The sequence below is a fragment of the Maylandia zebra genome, linkage group LG11 (genome assembly GCF_041146795.1).
Source record: "Maylandia zebra isolate NMK-2024a linkage group LG11, Mzebra_GT3a, whole genome shotgun sequence".
Taxonomy (NCBI): domain Eukaryota; kingdom Metazoa; phylum Chordata; class Actinopteri; order Cichliformes; family Cichlidae; genus Maylandia; species Maylandia zebra.
In genome coordinates this window covers 1017023-1037801 of record NC_135177.1, presented here as the reverse complement: position 1 = coordinate 1037801, position 20779 = coordinate 1017023, and the positions used below count along the sequence as shown (strand labels likewise).

The 20779-nt window shown below is 40.9% G+C and overlaps 1 protein-coding gene across 3 annotated transcripts in view; it reads right to left on the bottom strand.

Moving 5' to 3' along the window:
* The window catches only part of grik2 (glutamate receptor, ionotropic, kainate 2), a 328033-nt gene that overhangs the window by 111755 nt on the left and 195499 nt on the right, over positions 1 to 20779 (bottom strand). For all 3 annotated transcript variants that reach the window (XM_004569101.5, XM_004569102.4, XM_076889664.1), the window contains 2 exons: positions 14788 to 14895; positions 3590 to 3703 (listed from right to left, as the gene is read on the bottom strand). In XM_004569101.5, the coding sequence (XP_004569158.1) occupies positions 3590 to 3703; positions 14788 to 14895 (222 nt within the window). The remainder of the gene's footprint in view (positions 1 to 3589; positions 3704 to 14787; positions 14896 to 20779) is intronic.

Below are 20779 nucleotides of genomic sequence, written 5' to 3'. Positions count from 1 at the left end.
AACAAACCCAATTATTGTCAGCCCTCCCTCCTTTTCTTTGCTGCTCACAGCCATCACACATCTCCCCATGACTCAATCCTGATATGGCAATTACAGCGGTGGAGAGTCTTTGCTAATAACTACAATCCAATCACTTCACAGCATGTGCGGAAAGAAAGAAGACCTGTGATAAATAATGACAACCCGCAATTTACTTGATATTGTTATTTTTACACTTGCTTCTTCGATATCAGGCTCATAAATGGCTTTAATGTGAATTTCTTCTTAAAGTTTCCCTTTAGTGCCATGGTGCCATCACACGGCAGACTCTGTGCTGTCTGTGTTCATAACCACAGCCACAGGCATACACTTAGAGGGGGGACTTTTACAACGTGTGCATTTATGCCCCACAGTAAAAACATAAAGGAAGCTTTGAAACAAAATGTTTCAAGATTAATCAGTAAAGCAAAACGTCCTCTGATAAGAGAGGTCTTCTTTGGCAACGAGTCATTTTTACCTCCAAAATATGTGAATTATAAGAGATAAAACTGATGAACCTTTGATGTTAAATGTAAATATATGAAACACAGATGTGGTGCTGTGACATTAATCAGCAGCTCCACAGCATTTCCTCTAATCCCGGGGTTAATAACCGCATAGGAAAAAATAGCAAAAAAGAGAAAGGGGTAAGTATTTTTTCTTAATCTCAAAGAGGCTTAAAACGCATGAAGCCATTTGTTTTTGCTAATAAACATTACATCATCTGTCCTTATTGTTTTCAGCCAGCCAATAATATTTCTGATGTACATAATTTCTAAAATGTATACAAGCCGTGAACATGAGCAGAAACACTGCTGAAACACAAATAAGCTTTTGACAAGTTAATAATTTTAGAAGTGTAGAGGTGCATCATGAGCACAAAGCAGGTTGAGCCCCCTGCCCTCCAAGAAAAGACAGATGTGAGTTGATAATTGACAGTCAGCTCATGACTCTTATAGCTCGAGACAAGCTAATAAAAAAGAAGAAACAAAAGAAGAGTGTTTTTTTTGGGGGGGGGGGGGGGGGGGGGGGTAGCTTTTATGTGTGCTAACATGGAGGCGTTAATATTAAATAAGGTGTGATTAATTAATGAAAAGATTTGGGAGCAATTATTTCAAAGTGAAAGAGAAGAGCTTAAGGGCCTCTGTATTTGCTGCACCTGAATGATTTTCATGTATTCCATTACATAGATAGCAACATTTTCATGACGCCTGCCCATGAGCACAGGAGCCATGTAATTAAATGTAACTGAAAAATTACACGAAATGTTTCGTTTCCAGATCCTCGTGTATCAATAAGTCTCTTGTTTTCATCGCTATTAAAATTACTTAAGCACCATAATGAAACACTAATGTGAGTTCTATAAATACTAAACATAAAACACTGAAAGTAGATTTTTGTTCACAATCATTCAGTCTTGAAAGACGTGAAAGGGTCTGTGGAAGCTGGGGAGAATGTAATGGTGCCTGCAACATCATTCAGCGTGTCTGGTTTGGCAGTCAATCAGTGATGGTCTGAGCAGGCAGATCCACTGAGGAATGCTCAGATCTCTCAACCCAGCATCATGGCAAAGGATGCAATTAACACGCCAGTCCACTGTGCCCATTTCAAGCTTTATCTGTCCATAGCGTGACATGGATACCCATGCGGAAGCTGCATTAATGCATGGAGAAGCTGCAGCTGCAGCTGGAGGAGATAATGTATTCAAAGCCAAGAGGTCGTTAGTGATCAAAAGACATATGAAGTACATGCGAGGGTCATTAATCACCAGAAACTATTACCTTGGCAGCTAATATGTATTTACATTTTAATGCTTTCCTGTGATTATTTTCATGACTTGAAATAAAATATCTCCCTCTGCTGTTATTGAAGCTCACTGTAACTTACTGCAACTTCTGCATGCTTGTACATTTCACACTTTGCTGTGATACTAAGTTGAGATAGTAAGATACTTATGGGCTCAAATTGTCATAAATATTTTGCACTGGTAAATCAGAATGCGTATATTTGTGCATCTGTAGATAAGAATTTGTGTGTGCGAAAAAAAGATTTGTGTGCGTGAAAATATTTACATAAGTTGCAATTTTTTGTTGTTAAGGTCTGGTTACAGATACAAAGCAAAAAAAATCCATGTGAAACTCTGCACTCAAGTTTCAACTCACAAGTACAAATTTTGAGCCAATTTTTCTTCTTTTCAGCTGATTGGTCAATGTCATGTCAATCACAAATTTATCTATCCAATGAGAGAACAGATGGGTCAATGTCATGTCCTCTGAGTGCAGAGTTTCACAAGGATTTTCTTGCTTTGTATGTGTAACCAGACCTTAACAAAAAGAATTTGTAACTTGTGTAAATATTTTTACACACACAAATCTTTTTCTTATCTACAGATGCACAAATACAAAACTGATTTACAAGTACAAAACATTTATGACCACATTTTGAGTGCTGGGTGGTCAGAGTATCCAAGCAGTTCCTGGAGGATGAAGGCATTGGAGGCTTTTTTAGCCTTGCGCTTTCAGTGTCTGCACTGACGTTCATATTAGACATAACAACGTATTGTGTCATATTGACATTGTGTCTTGACAGCACACTATATACTAATTGATAAGATGAACTAATGTACTCAAAAGTTTTAGGCTAGCTCCACACGTACACGGGTATTTTTGAAAACTGAGATTTTCCTTTTTCATTTTTAAAAAATCCCGTCCACACGTAAACGCCAAAAACAAAGGAAAACGCTGCCGGGAACATGCCAAAGCAACAGGTGTCGATATATTCCTAACCGTGTAGAAATGGCAGAGTAAACAAAGATGGCGCATAGAAGCAGAGGGTCAGAGAGCCCGGTGGCGCCAGTGTCCGGCAGCCTCGCCTCTGTCAGTGCGTCCCAGGGCAGCTGTGGCTACAATGTAGCTGCCATCACCAGTGTGTGAACATGTGTGTGACTGATGTGTAAAGCGCTATACAAATACAGGCCATTTACCATTTACCATAGAAGCAGAACTGAGTCCTATGTTTTGAGGACAGTAACTGTGTGTGTATATGTAAGCATTTAAACACAGCAGAGAGTAAAATTAACAGTAACAGTGTTTTGTCTAAGTCCGCCATTGTAGAAATTAATTTCACTGAAACAATAACGTGGCGCACAGTGTGACGTCAAAAAAGGCGCACACCTTTGACGCTGCGTTTTCTCCATTTTCCTCGTCCACACGTAAATGCAAAAACGCAAAAACGGAGTTTTCGAAAATCTCCACCCTGGCAGGAGTTTTTAAAAAATTGCGGTTTGCAGTGACCGAAAACGCCGTTTACCTGTGGACGAAAGATGCAAACGCATAGAAAAATCTGCATTTCAAAAAATACCCATGTACGTGTGGACGCAGCCTTAGTAAGATTTAGCGATGTGTTTCAAAGCACACTTGTTATTGTGTAGTAAGCTATGAGGAAGACTGTGCAATACTGTTCTGAAAGAGCCAGAAAAATAGACCAGAGAACTCTGAATGACATATTTCTCCACAGGAGGCGTCATGTTATACAGTCCTAAGCTTAAGATCTCAAAGAAAAGTAACCCTACCAGTATAGTAGACACCACCAGGGATCGATTGGACAAGGAGTCAGAGACATTAGTTGTCTTCCCTTTCTGGTTGTCTGTCATGTTTAGGCCACTCGGAGGGTCCCAGGTACCAATCTGTAAACAAATATTTAATTAATTCTTCTTCTGTTAGAAGGCAGATAGAGTACATGCAAAATCCATTGGTACAGAAAAACATGAGAGCATGAAGTGTTAGATTTAAAAAACAAAAATGTTTAATGAGTTTTATATTACAGAACAAGCAAAGAATAATAGTACAGTTAACATAAGATTTATATTAAACAACATCGTCCCCAAAATAAACAAATATAGATTTAAAAATAAAATAAAATAAAACCAATGCGAGAACGAAAAATAAAAATGACAAAAACAAACAAACAAACAAAAAAACTCAGCACCAAGTATCATTTTCTAAATTAATTCCCTTCATAATGTCTGAGAAACTCAGTTAAATGTAACCATATTTCTTCTAAATCTACTCCCTTTCCTCTAACAATATAAGTAAGTCGTTCCAATACAATACATGATGCCATCTCCTTCACCCACATATGACTTGAAGGTAGTGATGGTAAATTCGATTATTTTTACTGATTTGAGTTTGAATGAGTCACTCGCCAAAATGAATCGGGTTTTTTGAGTCATTTGAGTCACTGAGTCAGTTGCCCAGAGAGTGTAAAAATGTACATTTTTACTCAAACTTAATTTGTTTCTCTTTTCATGTATATCCTACTGCTAAGATGAGTGATTGAAAAAGAAAAACAACTATTTTTATAGAGCAAAAAAATAAGATTTCTAAAGGGAACATTTATTTTATTTATTTTTATTTTATTTTATTAGTATTTTCCTCAAATGTGTCAAATATATATTTTCTCATCAAAATGTCCACTGAGCTGTGAGCCAGGGGGCGGTAATGCTCCTTAATGTTGGTTGTCAACCAAGAAGAAGAAGAAGAAGCTGTGAGCCAGGAGGGAGGGGGTGAGTGACTCCTGAGTGATTTGTTCATGTTATGATTCCGCACAGGAAGGGAAGGGGTGAGTAACTCAAATGTGCTGCTAGCATGTTAGCAGAGCGATGCTACTGTGAACAGAGGAGGTATTGTCTTGATGTCTGTGAAGGTTCTCAGTCATCCAGGTCATCGTAGTCAAAGGAGCTTGGACAGAAAAGCGTCTGGACTTCTTTAAGTTGCTTGAAGACGTTTCACCTCTCATCCGAGAAGCTTCTTCAGTTCTAAGGTCAAATGGTGGAGAGTCCCAGATTTAAACTCAGTGGGAGTTTCCCCCCTGATGATCCTCTAATCACCTGAGCCAGGGTGTGACAATGGGTGTGGGTCACAATCAGCCAGGGTTTCGGGTGAGCTCATTGTGAAACCTGGCCCCACCTTATCGTGTGATTTGATCTGAGGTCAGATGGCCCAGGATGTGAGTGGGCGTTAAGGCGTCTGGGAAGGATGTCAAAACTGGATTATAGATGGCAGACAGTTGGTGTCGTAAGCCCCGCCTCTGTTCAAAGATGGTCGCTCACAGTGGACATAGATGCTTCTTTCACTCCTCTTTCAAACCATCTGTCCTCTCTGTCCAAAATGTGAACATTGGCATCCTCGAAAGAGTGTCCTTTATCCTTAAGATGCAGATGGACTGCTGAGTCTTGTCCTGTGGAGGTGGCTCTTCTGTGTTGTGCCATGTGCTTGTGAAGTGGCTGTTTGGTCTCTCCAATGTAGAGGTCTGAGCATTCCTCGCTGCACTGTACAGCATACACCACATTGTTAAGTCTGTGTTTTGGAGTTTTGTCTTTCGGGTGAACCAGTTTCTGTCTGAGCGTGTTGCTGGGTCTGAAATGCACCGGGATGTCATGCTTGGAGAAAACTCTCCTGAGTTTCTCTGATACACCGGCTACATAGGGGATGACAATGTTGTTGCGTCTGTCCTTCTTATCCTCCCTCGCTGGTGTCTGGTCTTCTTTTCTGTGCCTCTTTGCTGACTTTAAGAATGTGTGTGTTCCTTCTTTTCCCCTTCAGGCTTAGAGGGAACATGTCCTGCCCGGTGGTGTAGGGTCCTGATTACTCCAAGTTTGTGTTCCAGAGGGTGATGGGAGTCAAAGAGGAGGTACTGGTCTGTGTGTGTGGGCTTCCGGTAAACTTCGATGTTGAGTTTGCCGTTCTCTTCAATGTGCACAGCGCAGTCCAGGAAAGGCAGACAGTCGTCCTTTGTGTCTTCCCTGGTGAACTTGATGTTTTTATCCACAGCGTTAATGTGCGCAGTGAAGGATTCCACTTCTTGTGTCTTGATGTTGACCCAGGTGTCGTCTACATATCTGTACCAGTGGCTGGGTACTCTTCCTTTGAAAGAGCCAAGAGCCTTCCTTTCCACTTCCTCCATGTAAAGGTTGCTACAATAGGTGACACGGGGGAGCCCATGGCACAGCCATGTTTTTGTCTGTAAAAGCCTTCGTTGTATTTGAAATATGTAGTGGTGAGGCAGAGGTCTAACAGTGTGCAGATCTGATCGGGTGTGAAGTTGGTCCTGTCCTCCAAGGAGCTGTCTTCTTGTAGTCGTTTTCTGACAGTCTCCACGGCCTCCGTGGTGGGTATGCAGGTGAAGAGAGAGACTACATCAAAGGACACCATGGTTTCATCTGGATCCAGGGTAAGTTTCTGGACCTTGTCGGTGAAGTCGGTGGAGTTCTTGATGTGGTGTGGGGTGTTCCCCACGAGAGGCGCAAGGATGGTAGCAAGGTGTTTAGCAATGTTATAAGTGGCTGAGTTTATGCTGCTGACTATGGGTCTGAGTGGACAGCTTCTTTGTGGATCTTAGGAAGTGCAGGAAATGCAGGGTATGGCATCCCCTGGGTAAAGGCGGTGATATGTAAGGCAGTCAATGATTTTGTCCTTTTCAAGGTCCTGAAGGCAAGCTATAACTTTCTTTTTGTAGCTGCTTGTGGGGTCTCGCTTCAAGGCTTCGTAGGTATTGTTGTCACTGAGGAGCGTAGTGATCTTTGTGTGGTAATCTGTAGTGTTTAGGACCACGGTGCATCTTCCCTTATCAGCTGGTAAAACAGTGATGCTGTGGTCTTTGCTCAGGGAAGCGACGGCCTTCTTTTCTTGTAATGTGAGGTTAAACGGAGGGACTTTGGCACTGGAGAGGGTGGCCGAGACCTTCATCCTGATTTGCTCTGCTTCTGTCTGTGATAATTTATTAATCCGTATGGCGGTTTCTGTGGCTGAGATGAGGTCCACTATGGGCAACTGTTGCAGAGAAATGGCAAAATTGAGTCCTTTGGCTAATACTCTCTTTTCAGGTTCAGTGAGATTCCAGTCTGAAAAGTTCTTCACCCATTTCTCCCGACTGTCTTCCGGTGTGTTTTCTTCTCTGGGTTGTGTAGGTTCAGGATGAGGAGTGTGTGTTTTTGAAAGCAAGGTGTGAAATTTCCTGCGTTGTCTTTCTTCTCCTTTAGAGTGTTGGGCCCGCTGAGCTTTGTCCACAAACTTGTAAACCTCTTCTAAGATTGGAGAGGGTAGAAGGATTTCCAGTTCCTGCAGAGTCTGGCTGATCTTGATCTGGAGGGCATCTATGGTGAAATGGACCTGTCTTATCCTTTCACTTAAAAGGTGATTTTGCGCTCTCTGTAGAATCAAGTCTGCTCTGTATCCCCTGACAGTGAATCCAAGGCGCAGGCTCTTAGGAACAACTCTGCTTTGTCTGCATCTTAGGTTGAAACGGAGATGGTTCCTGTAATCTGCTAGTTTCCTTGATTCCCTTTCATACTCCCGCACCAGTTCCAGGGTGTTCCTCCCAAAATGTACGGCAATATTGTCTTGATGTGAGCTTTCTACTCAGGGTTTTTCTTTCCAGTCCAGAGCAGAAATGTTTCTGTTAAGAAACTGGCTGTTGTTTTTTTCCCCACAATTTTAATTATAAGTTAGATATATTTCTACTAATGAAATTAGTTTGCTAACAGCAACAGGGATGAGTCAGTGAATGACTCATTTGGGCCTTTGAATTTTTGAGTCAGTAAAGTGATTCTCGAGTATTGAACGATTCGTTTATGATTCGCACGTGACTACTTGTGGGTTCATCCATTTTCTTCCAATACAAACATATTAAGCACCTGGCTTGCAGGAGTCCAAAGTCAATTTATTTTAGCTGTCTGGAGCTAAAATCACGGTTCTTTGGATTTATACCCAACACACACATTTTTGCTTCAACAGGTATATTTACTCCAACAATCTTAGATAGAGTTTGCGTGACTGATTTCCAGTACTGCTGTAATTTTGGACAGCTCCATGCACAGTGAAACAGAGTGCCCTTCTCGTCTAAACATTTACTGCAACTATCTGGGATGACAGGCGACCAGCGATTCAGTTCTACTTATATTGGAGGAGTTTCATCCTTGTATTAATTGATTGCCTTTGAGCTTTTAAACATGCAGTTTCCCAGTCCGCCTCCTGTATTTCCTCGTGGATGTTAGCGTCCAACTTGACATCCATGCGTCCAACTTGTCAGGTGGATTCTTTATCATGTGTTAATAGAGCTGTATAGAATAAAGAGATACGACCTCTACCCAAGGGCCTTTGAAGTATGACATTCTCCAATTGTGATAATGGTGGCTCAGATACAGTCTGTTTATATTTTGACATAATGAAATGTTTAACTTGTTGATATTTAAAAAATGTTTTTGGGGATGCTGTATATTTCGCATAACTGATCAAATGTAAGAGGGTTGCCATCCTTATAAAGATCTGCCACCTTCTGTACACCTGTATCTGCCCATCTTTTGAAACCCCCATCGGCTCTTCCTGCTTTAAAACATGTGTTGGCCCAAATAGGTGAAAAACGAGAGATAGAAGACTTATCTCCCAAATACTGATGGGCCCTATACCAAATATCTATTGTGTTTTTAAAAAAAGGGTTATTGCAGAAAATAAATACAGATTTAATTGAAGATGTGTTACTGATGTTTGTTCAATTTGTATCCAGGTCGGGGGTGTCTCAGTGGAAAAGTGGCTGAGCGCGGTTTTGCAGACCAGTAATACAGTCTAAGATTGGGTATTTGTAACCCCCCTCTTTCATATGGCAGGTACAACAAGCAAAGTCTTAGTCTAGGTTTTTTGTTATTCCAAATAAATCAATTAAAGATACTGTTTAGCTTATCAAAGAATTATTTTGGAAGAGGCAGAGGAAGTGGCTGGAAGAGATATAAAAAATTGGGTATGTTCATTTTGATCATGTTTATACGGCCTGAAGTATTAGATTTAATGGCTTCACATCTTGATATGTATTTATACACTATTCTGCTTTCTTTTTGGAATTTTTATCTTTTCTTGTTCAAGAAGAATCAGAATCAGAACACTTTAATAATCTCTAACAAGAGTACCAATTATCAATTTATCTTTGAAACTCGTTCAGTGTGAGAAGAAAAATAGCAAAAAAAAAAAAGAAAGAAAGGAAAAGAAATAATAATAAAATGAAAATATTTTTTTCCCCAGTATCAGGAATGGCTCTTATAAACAATAGTATGAATGACATTCCTGGCATCATCACTCTGTTAGAAGAAACTGATGCCGTAAACTCAGAGAAAGACTTCAGGAAACAGCTAGAGATAACAAACCAACTGTCATGGTCTGGCAGTCCTCGCTGGTCAACCTGCCTTTGTGATGGCTCCCCTCGTGGTCCCCTGCTTCCTCCTTTATATGTACGTGTGTGTGTATCCAGCGTAACAGTTTATGGGCATCACCAGACTGGCAGGTTTTTCCCACACTGAAGCAAGTCTCACAGGCTGACGCCGCTCATCCTCGTCAGTGGGCCTCTACTTAACCGTGTTGCCGAGCTTCAGTCGACAGTGGCTCGTTGAGTTACGTAGTCAGTACATCCTCAGCTCTGAGGTGAAACTATCTTTGCTGGTGTTTGTTCGTCACGTCTTGTTAGGAACCTGGAGAGGAGTGTGTCCCGGGAGCAGAGTGTGGGAGTTTTCACCATTCATGCCACGTACCGCGAGCACTGTTCGGGAGTCGGGAGCACTTTGATGGAAACGATCACACATTGTTCATATTCTCACTATAAATAAACGCACTCTTTGACCGGAAATTTGGGTCTCCTTCTTGCCACAAACGCTGACACAAACATTAGCTCTTGCTAATGTTTTGTTAAAACTTATTTATTATTAGGGCTGGGTATCGTCACTGATTTCTAGAATCGATTAGATTCCGATTCATAAGGTCCTGAATCGATTCGATCCACGATTCGTTTTGAATCGGGGAAATTTTGCCTCAGTCAGAAATATTATAATTCAGAACAGTACATTTACATATTTTTGTATCTATAAAAAGGAAGCTGACACAGGCAAGACTTTATCAAAGGTGTGAGCATCACAGCAGAGGCCTTTGTGTCAAAGTAGCGGAAGATAAAACACTGAAAAACATGAAGGTGATTTTCCTGGCCTGGATTTTATAAAAATATTCTGCAGTACATCAAAAATGAAAGAAACCAATTAATCAACATACGAACATCACCTCTGAAGTTACAGCAGTTTTATTAGACACGGCTAAGCATTTTGCATTTTGCATAATTTTAGAAAGTTTAAATTTGTTCAGTAGCCTATTGAAAGGCAGAAATTAGGTTTTCTTTTTGGAAGTAAGTAAAAGGGAAAAAACCATCAGAATCAGCGAGCTGTCGGCTTTCAGCCCCGACCGTGTCCGTGCCGTCGGGTGAGAAAGTCACATCTCACTGATTCTGATCCGCGGTCCGCGCTTTGTGTTTACGTCTTTGTGCAGAAGCCTGTACCTGCTCTCATTTACTGTTTTAAATGTTTGGTGGTTGTCAAAATTTTGTGACGTTTCACCAGAGATTCTGGAATTTCGGGCAAAATACATTTATATTAAAAAATCGATTCAGGATTTTAATGAATCGATATCACGTTATCCGTAAGCCAGAATTGATTTTAATCGATTATTAAAACCCACCCCTATTTATTATATTTATTATACAGCAACTATAAGTACGCAAAGGTACTTGGTAACACAAGTGTCACTACGCATTGCTAATTTTTGTTGCGCAGCCTGTGTACCAGTTATGTGCACCCCTGTTTATTATATTTATTATACAGCATAATAGGATTTGCAGTATTATACAGGGTTTATTCTGGCTGTATTTCAAAACACTTTAAATGTAGATGCACTTTGTAGAGCAAAGTGAATGAGGGCAAATTCAACACACGTGAACTTGACAGTAATTAGAGCTGCAGTGATATGTGTACAGTGCCAGTTCACAATAATAGTCATCTCAATGTGTTTTATATAGTAACGTTAATAGGGAGGAATAAGAGGACAGGGAAGAAAAGAAGGAAAGAGGAAGACAGAGAGATGACAAACAACAAGAGAAACAAAATACAAAGAGGAGAGTATATAAATGGTCATGACACACGGGACCAAACGCATGTTTCATTAGGAAGTGAAAACTGGAGAATGTTTCCACTTTAACCTTTTGTATTGCAACATTAAGTTGACCACCCTCTGGTGGTGGTCAGAGGGCCCGGTGGCGCCAGTGTCCAGCAGCCTCTGTCAGTGCGCCCCAGGGTGGCTGTGGCTACACTGTAGCTGCCATCACCAGTGTGTGGATGTGTGTGTGAATGGGTGGATGACTGGTTGTGTAAAGCGCTTTGGGGTCCTTAGGACCATGTAAAGCGCTATACAAATACAGACCATTTACCATTAAAGAAATGCATTTAATGTGAATGCAGCATCTGCTTCAGCATAAAAGGAGCAAGTTTATGTTCTGCAAAATGTCCTTGAAGACAATAAGACTTTTTTTGAGTAGTACCAAAAGGTATATTAATGTAAAATGCTGACCTTTCTCCCCCTGTTTCCATTCTGGTTACCTACTGACAATAATGTACAGCACCACTATTACACATTGGCAGTAATGTGAACTCTCAGCACTGTCGGTGGGCACTTTTCTAGAGTTCCACAGGGAGCAATGTTAAAAATGATCTGGATCAAGAATGTGGCCTTTTGGATGTTGATGGAGGACAACACTGAAGGCAGAGCGTTTGGGGAGAATGCTGAAGAGAAAAGCAGGAAGAAGAGGTCGGCACAGCTATCAGATTATGCCTCAAGGCTTCTCGTGTTTTCTCATCTCTCCCTCAAGTCTCCTGCTTCACCCCAGCACCTCCCACACTCCACCAACCTGTCTGCCCTGAGCATCAGTAAAAGGGACCACAAATACTCCAGCCACACACTCTTAGGGGCACTTCTGATGCGCTGTGTGAGGGCCTGAGATGGGTTTTGTAATTGCAAATCAACTCTTTAATTCAGGCTTCGTGAAACTGGAGGACTTCTGAGAGGTTTTATTAATGGGGTAAATTATTCATAGAGGCACAGACACACACGGTACACAAACCAGAGGTCAGGAGCTGCTGAGAGGCAAGCGCCACCGAGGATCCTGAAGTGTTTGCAGTTGCATGCAAGAATATGATTTTATTATTTGTATCAGCAGCGTTGGGGGTTCTCTTCTCACAGATAATCTCATGAATCTTAAATTAAGTGTTGAATACTGGAGAGATTCCCGTGAGTCAGTAATTATTTGAAGAAAAAGAAGAAACGATTACAGTCACAATAACTCTCTAAGTGTACTGGATGAGTACTGTTAAACCTGAAAAGTTAAGTTCAGGTTTAACAGTTAGAGAATATTACTGTGTTCTGATCATGATCATATCACAGTTTCACATGAGCTACAACCATGGGAAGATATTGTTGTCCTTATTTTAACATTTGTTGTTAGGTGTCCCCAAAACAGACCAGTATGACTGCAGAGGTTCAACAGTTGACACATTCATGAAAGCAGTGAGTTAAACAGGTGACCCAGACACAGTGTGTCAAACAAAATCAAAGGATGAGGGCGGCATGTGTCTGTATGCTGACTCAGGCACAGATTTAAGATTAACATCATCCTCATCACATCTCTAAAACGCGTTAGTGGTTTAAATCAGTGAGTGTTGTGAAGTTTCCTAAAATTAAAATGGGGCCACTGCTTTTTGTAAACTGGTGTAAAAGAAGGTGTTCAAGCTGCTCAAGCAGCTGGATATGATCTGATAGTGTTCTTAATATGAAATATATTTTAATTCAAAGATCTTTTGAATTCATCTTCAGAAGATTTTCATATACTGCTGTTGTTTCAAACATAACGCTGTTCAGAGTTAGCAGTTACCCCCTGCAATTTTGTGGAAACCACAAATACCCTCCACAATTGCGTGTTTTTCGCAGTGATATATAAATATTGTTTTCCATGTGTTTTATTGCTAAATTATTAAGAAGAATAAAATTTACTAAATAAATTGTGGGCATGAAGGTGTGAATGTGTCTTTAGATGTCTGTCTCTCTCTGTTAGCCTTACTTCATAGGGTGGTTTGTACTCCACCTCTTGTCCTATGGTAGCTGGGAGAGGTTCCAGTGGAAGAGAGTGGATGGAAGAATGGATAAATAAATATTAATATAAATTCAGCAATATTTCCATGTAAAATATAATATTGTACTATAGAGAGAACAGGAAGCAACCACATAGGAGAGATGCAGTGCAGCGTTCTTGCATTGTGACGTTCATTATGTTTCACTGAGGCAGTAAAAAGTCAGCAACCACCCAGATACAAAGGTAAAGGTATACTTAAATATTTGATTCATCTGTAAAATAAATTTCAGTTTTTAAACTTTCAAGCATTAATAATAAAAAAAGAAGTATGCTGATTCTATTTATTTTCCCGTATGTCACAACCAGTGCAAATATTTGAATTTGAAATCGGACTTATCCAGTCCAAGTCAAATTTCCGAGTGTGGAAATTTCAGATTCACCATATCGTGAGGTGGATTAGTGAGTGGATGTTTAGCTCGCTCCTGGCATACAGTTTGATGTAACTCATGATGGTCACCCCACTCCTGAATCCACATCCACATCCATTCTTTGTGATTAGCTGAGGAGGTTGAGGCCTGTGCAAAACAGCAGTGGGAACAGAATATTCTGGTATATTCTTGTGAGCTTTCTTTGAAGCTGTCCTTCAGTGTTATCTTCCACAGTCCCGTTGAGTTTATGATATAAGTATTCAGTATTAGCCTTTACTTTACAGCTCAGGTGGCAGAGCAGGTCAGCCACTAGTCAGAAGGTCGGTGGTTCGAATGTGTGTGCGAATGGGTGAATGACTGAATGTAGTGGAAAGCGCTTTGGGGTCCTTAGGGACTAAGTAAAGCGCTATACAAATACAGGCCATTTACATTGCCAGGCACTCCAGTATCCATGTGTGGGGCATTGAGTTAGGCTTTCTTGTACTCAGCCGTTGCACTGATAGAGCGGTGCACCAGGACTTTGGAACAGGTTGGTCTGCCTTGTTGGTACTGCTCTGTGAGGCTGGAGCTGGTGTCTTTGACCTTTGGTGTTCTTTTCAATGCATTTCTGTTCTGCTCGTGTACTGACTTATGTGTCTGCACAGCTTGTTTGCTACAATGCTTGAGGGGCTTGTTGCAGAGTGGCAAATAGGTTAGGTTTGGGGAGGCCGTAGCTTTGGAAACCCTTCTTTCTGATAAAGGCTACAGTTAGGGCAGGATGAGGTAAGGTCAAGGTATTTGTGTTGCTATTGGTTCAGGTATGGTATGCTGCCGAAGTTCTCATTAGGACTGAGGATTTCCCTCGTTTAATTCCCCATGTGTCTATATTCCACTGTGGCATGTCATTATCTTCGATCTAGTCTCTCCTGTACTTTGTGTTTTGTCATTTTTGTTGTTCATGGTCTCCGACCCTGCAACTGGCAGCTGAGACAACTGTCATTGTGAACTGACCCTCTATAAATGAAAATGAAATGAAGAATTAAAAACAAAGGTATTGACAGTAACCTGGCTGTGTTAGAGAAGCATGATAAAGAGGACAGTCTACAATAAACAACACAGTTTAAATTAAAGTGCCAATGACACCTGGTGAGGGCCTTATACTATCAAATCAAAATGAAGCTGTGCATGTCTGTCATAGGTCCAAGAGCACAGGTGAAGGTCTACACAGACATTACTCATATGCATTTTGATCATGTGTGTTCCCTGCTACATTGACCCTTTCATTTTGTGTGTTATCTCATCATCCCATTGCCACATATACAGTCATATAAGGTGAACCTCTAAGTGCACAAACACATAAATATTGAAGACACAGAACCTTTTCAAGCCCCTCCTCCTTCAGACTGATTACATCAAGGTCAAAGTCTGTTCTCAGGCCATTGGTCCGGTTGAAAGTGATTCTCCCCGTCAAGCCATCCCAGTGAGCCTAAAGAGAAAAGGCAGAGAGACAGAAAATAGAAGAGGAGACATTCAACCAACAGTATCAAGTCTGTTGTTTAACTTTTAAATATATTCTTGATGTTGAAGCTGCAGACTGAGCAGAATAGACAGTTTTTCTATTCTCCCTTTTCCACAGAGCCTTTCTGTACACTCTTTTCTGCCATCAAGGTGCCTGCACAGACTTTGTAACTGCGTTTATAACAGTGGGGAGGCAATTACCCAATCTTTACAGATGTTTAGGGATGTGATAGAATAAGATGTAGCATGAAAGGGGTTCAGAGTAGAGACGGCTTTTGCTCAGGCACAGCAAGTCATCACAGTACTTCTCCACCTGGAAATCAGGGACTTCGAGGCCTATCTTTAGTAAGATGAGTGGGAGTCACAAATCTGGAAGTTACTCATTCAGCTGCATGAAAGCATTTGTCATACTCCTTTGACTCAGTGTCTGGTACCTCCGTGATGATACCGCTGCTGTTCACAGACATATGGACATGTTACTCAAGTGGAGATTATTATATGTATGTCAAAAATGGTGCTATAAATATAACACAATTAATAGAATCAGGCAACACACAGAAATAAACAGTTATTTATAGAAGAAAACTTCATAACTGAAACTGACAAAAAACATACTTAGAGTCTGCAACAAGCAAATGGTAATGTCATGGTCACTGGTTTTGGCTCCAGGGCTTTGAAGTGCTTGGAGATTTGGGATCCATTTTTATTATTCATCTCTTGCCACCGTAGCATGTTGATGGGGTCCGTGTGCCCCAGTGATCCCAGGATGCATGTGATCATGGGTATTTGCCCTTGATAGGGTCTCCCAAGGCAAACTGGTCCTGGGTGACAAAGGAGTAGCACTTCACAATACTCCTATGGAGATAACAACATGGGATATTGTTACTCTGCCTGGTATCAGGGTTACCAGGGCCTTATCCCTCAAAGCACGGTTTTAGGGAGAGTGTCTGGTAGTCAGACCTTAACCAATGGGGACCAGACAGATGGAGCCCAAAGAAGCATTTACTAGGATACTTTGGTCCAATGAAGCACTGAAAAATCACTGTACAGTTAGGCCCATATATTTGGGCACTGGCACAAGTTTTGTTTTTTTTTCTGTTTACTGAAACATATTCCAGTTATGTTAAATAATGGACATGGACTTACTGTGCAGACTCTCAGCTTTCATTTGAGGGTATCCACATTCAAACTGGATGACGTGTTTAGGAGTTTCAGCTCCTCAACATGTGTCATCTTCTTTATAAAGGGAGCAACAGTAATTGGACAACTGTCTCAAATGCTCTTTCATGGGCAGGTGTGGGCAGTTCCTTTGTTATGTCATTATCAATTAAGCAGATAAAAAGCCTGGAGTTGATTTGAGGTGTGGTGCTTGCATTTGGAAGATTTTGCTGTGAACAGACAAAATGTGGTCAAAGGAGCTCTCCGTGCAGGTGAAACAAGCCATCCTTAAACTGCGGAAATAAAACAAAAACACATCTAAGAATTTGCTACAATAGTAGGAGTGGCAAACTCTACAGTTTGGTGCATCCTAAGAAAGAAAGAGAGCACTTGTGAACTCAGCAACGCAAAAAGGCAAAGCTGACCATGGAAGTCACAGCGGTAGATGATCACAGAATCATTTCCAAGGTGAAGGGAAACCTCTTCACAGCAGCCAACCAAGTGAACAATGCTCTCCAGAAGGTAGGCGTATAGATATACAAGTCTACCATAAAGAGAAGACTACATGAAAGTAAATACAGAGGGTTCGCTGCAAGGTGCAAGACACTCATAAGCCTCAAGAACAGAAAGCCGAGATCAGACTTTGCTAAAAATAAATAAATAAATAAAAATTTAAAAAAGCCAGCATAGTTCTGGAAAAATATTCTTGAGACAGATGAACCCAACATCAACCTCTACCAGAATAATGGCAAGAAAAAAGTATGGAGAAATCATGGGAGGGCTCGTGATTTAAAGCACACCACACATCTGTAAAACATGGAGCAGGCAGTGTGATGGCTTGGGCCTGCATGGCTGCCGGTGGCACTGGAACACTTGCGTTGTAATGCGACATGAGACAGATGCAGCCAAACTAAGTCTGAGGTTTTCAGAGACCTGCAAACCATCTAGTGATGTCCATGAGTTCAAGACTTCAGGCTGTCATTGCCAGCAAAGGGTTTTCAACCAAATATTAGAAATGAAAATTTTATTTTATTTTTATTTTAGACCAATTACTTTTGAGCCCCTGAAATTAAGTAATAGTGTTTTAAAATGCTTTAGTTCCTATATTAATATTTTTGTTGAATCCAGTGAAATATAGCTGAGAGTCTGTACATCAACTGCATCTGAGTTTTTCATGAAAGATTAATTGTGGTAATGTAGAGATCCAAAATTAGAAAAATGTCATCTCTGTTCAAATAGTTATGGACCTAACTGTTAGAATGAGTCCATTTACCAGTACGTTTACAATAATGGTTCAATTTACCTAACCTTTCTGAAGTCACTGGATAGGGTATTCGAGGGTGCCCCCATCTGAGGACTAAATTATGCTACAAGGAATTTCAACAGTCGTTTAGGCAATGACGTTGAGACCGGGGGCTTATTGCACATTTAAACTCCGATGAATGTATGAGAGCATCTTGGGCTTAGTGTCTTGCCCAAGGATATTTTGCATGCAGGAGCAGCTAATGATTGAACCACTGGCCTTCCAATTAATACATGACCTGCTCTAACTCCCTAGCTACAGAAACCCCTTTACACACTTGTAACAATGCTTCTTGGGAAAAAGCCTTGTACCATTGTAAAGCCTGTTTGTTTTCTCTTGAATGGTAACGCATTTGTAAGGAAAATACATCTGTGGGTTACGCAGCAGAGTTGAATATGTGGTTTGTGCCCATTAAAAACTTGCCAAATCTTTTTTACCAATAGCAAACAACATATTTCGCTATTGAATATTTTATTTGGGAGTAAGAGAGTGGATCGGCGTATTGGCAGATGGACTTATGTAGGGTTTGCAGTGATGTTGACACTACATGCTTTCTGTTAATGCAAAAACCTGAGCATAAGAGTGAAGCGTTGATTCACTGGTTGATCTTTGTTCCTACTGTTAACTATGGTCAAATGACTTAAGTAGTGACTGAAACAATGAGATAGCAGATACAAGCAGCCTATATGAAGCAGTAGAAAAAGATTCAGCTGAAGGGGTTAAGCGCTCAGTCTTAGAGATAGGATAAGAAGCTGTGCCATTAGGAGGGGCTTAGAGTAGAGCCGTTATTTCTCCAACAAATAGTAGCCTATTTAGGTGGTTTAGGTGTCTGGCTAGGATGCCTCCTCCTAAGAGCTCCTCCTACCAAAGGGGAGGAGGCCTTGGGTCAGATCCAGGACATGCTGGCTTGGGAACATCTTGGTATTCTCTTGAGGAGATTGAGGAGGTGGACAGGGAGAGGGAGATCTGGGTGTCCTGGCTTATCCTTGGCCTGATCCACGCCACACCACTAGGATCTACAGTAACAACATCAAATTGGCATTCGGGCTAGAGAAGTGTACTCAGATGATAACTAAGAGAGGAAAAGAAGTTAGAACTGAGGATTAGAACTGCCTTCTGGTTTTGTATTAGTATTGCTGACATAGAGGACACCTACAAGTATCTGGGAATCCCACAACCAATTAGGAACCACGACAAGTCAGCTAGAAAAGCCACCAAAGTCACCAAATACCTGCAGAGAGTAGGCAAGTCCTGAACAGTCAGCTGGATGGGAAGAACAAGATCTGGGCAATCATCACTTATGATTCGCCAGTTTTTAAATACCCTGCTGGGTTAAGGGCTATTTGATCAAGAAGGAGAGTTATGGAGTGTTAGGCTTGTTCTATGTCTATGAGCTTTCAGGAATTCTGCGTTTCCTGAGAAGTTTTTATTTTTCCTTCATGGTACTGCCTTCCTTGGGAAAAAATGTGACTTTATTCATTTCAATTGATAAAAGACCATACTCCATAGAAGCTGTTTGAACATTCAATGCTAGTAATGTAGGAAATGCTACTTCAATAATAGGAGAGATCTCTTGGAAGACTTGGACATATTAATTTAGATATAGAAAGGAATTTTTTTTTTAATTTAACCTTTATTTAACCAGGAATGTCCCGTTGAGATCAAAAACCTCTTTTTCAAGGGAGTCCTGGCCAAGAGGCAGCACATTTCCAAACAAATACATACGAACAAACAAAGTTAAAAAATTACACAAAACAATTACACATTATTGAGGCAGTCTGTAGGCCTTTGAGTTTAGTTTTAAAAACATTTAAAGACAACAGTTCAGTCAGTTTCCAGTCTTTCTGTAACAGGTTCCACGAAAAAGGCGCAGAGTGCACAAAGGCTTTCTTACCCAACTCTGTGTGGACAAGGGGAACAGACAGCAGCAGCTGATCATTTGAACGCAAGGAGTAAGAACCACTATTTGTCCTTGTGACCAAAGTACAAATATAAGGAGGCAGCAATCCAAGCATAGCTTTGTAAATAAAAGTGTACCAATGCCCCTGTCTTCTAATGGCCAAAGAAGGCCATTGAATTTGGCAAATAGGCTGCAATGAGCCATCATGGCATATTGGAATCCCAGTGGTGATAGGCTTTAGGACAGGGTCCTCTAGTCTAAGATGCTGGTGGTGGCGAAGAAAAGTAAGGCTTAGATGGAGCTCTGCCTTGAACTGACTTTCCCCCTTTTAAGTTGGTTGCTTGTACAGAACAGATGGTCTACTGATGAAACTAAGACTGAACTGAAGGGAGGACTATCTCTGGAATGCTGACTGAACAAGAGATTGGTATGGGGATCATGCTGTATGTGCTCACCAGAGGTTAACCCTCTGGGGTTGACAGACGCGCCGGCAAGTTGAAATCACGTGATCAATTTAAGACGACACAGCTACAAGATGCAGCAACCCAGAATCTCCATTTCAACTTGGGTCGAAAGTGCGGACTTCAATCTATAAACCAGTTTTTAGATTGTGTTGATAGGCCATAGTGATGGGTCGTTCGCGAACGAAATGGCTCTTAGAGCCGGCTCTTTGACGTGAACGACGCGAGCCGGCTCCTTATCGCGAGCCGTCACGTGGGGTTTTTTTTTTTTTTCTTTCTCTCAGCCTCTCTCTCGCACTTTTTTCCCGCTTCACTCTGCACGCGAGCCTTGTGCTTTACGCTGGGCAGAGGGGGGAGGGGCGGTAGTTACACTCAGTAGCACAGGAACAGAGCCAGAGAGAGAGAAAGAGAGGCAGGGACAACAACATTAGAAAGGTATAGTAATCATCCACAACTGTTTTCAGTTGCAGATGATAAAGGATTGAGAAAGTTTATTCATGCAGGTCCATATGACAGAGAATATGCATGTTCTTTTAGTTTTCATATTATAATTTATATTTAATTGTGTTGTGGTTTGCAGTGTTTTGTGTTCTTTTCACTTTAAATTTGTGAAAGGAAAAAGCTGAAAATTTAAATAGTTAAAACTTGAAATGTGAATAGTTGATTTTTGTATTATATGATTTATTTATTACATTTTATGTGGAGTGAATAAATAAAAGTATATTTACGGTGGCCCCTAGAGACAAAGCACATACAAACTTCAAATCACGTACGAACTCTGAAGCATGTACAAACTCCAAAACACGTAAAAACACGTACAAACTCCAAAACACGTAAAAACTCCAAAACACGTAAAAACACGTACAAACGCCGAAGCACGTAAAAACTCAGAAGCATATAAAAACTCAGAAGCATATAAAAACTCAAAACACGTACAAAAGACAACAGAAGTGCTCCAGGATGCTGGGCGCAGTGTTGAGCCTTTGTTATCTTGTGGCTACACAAGCCAGCAAGTACCAACGACCGGATT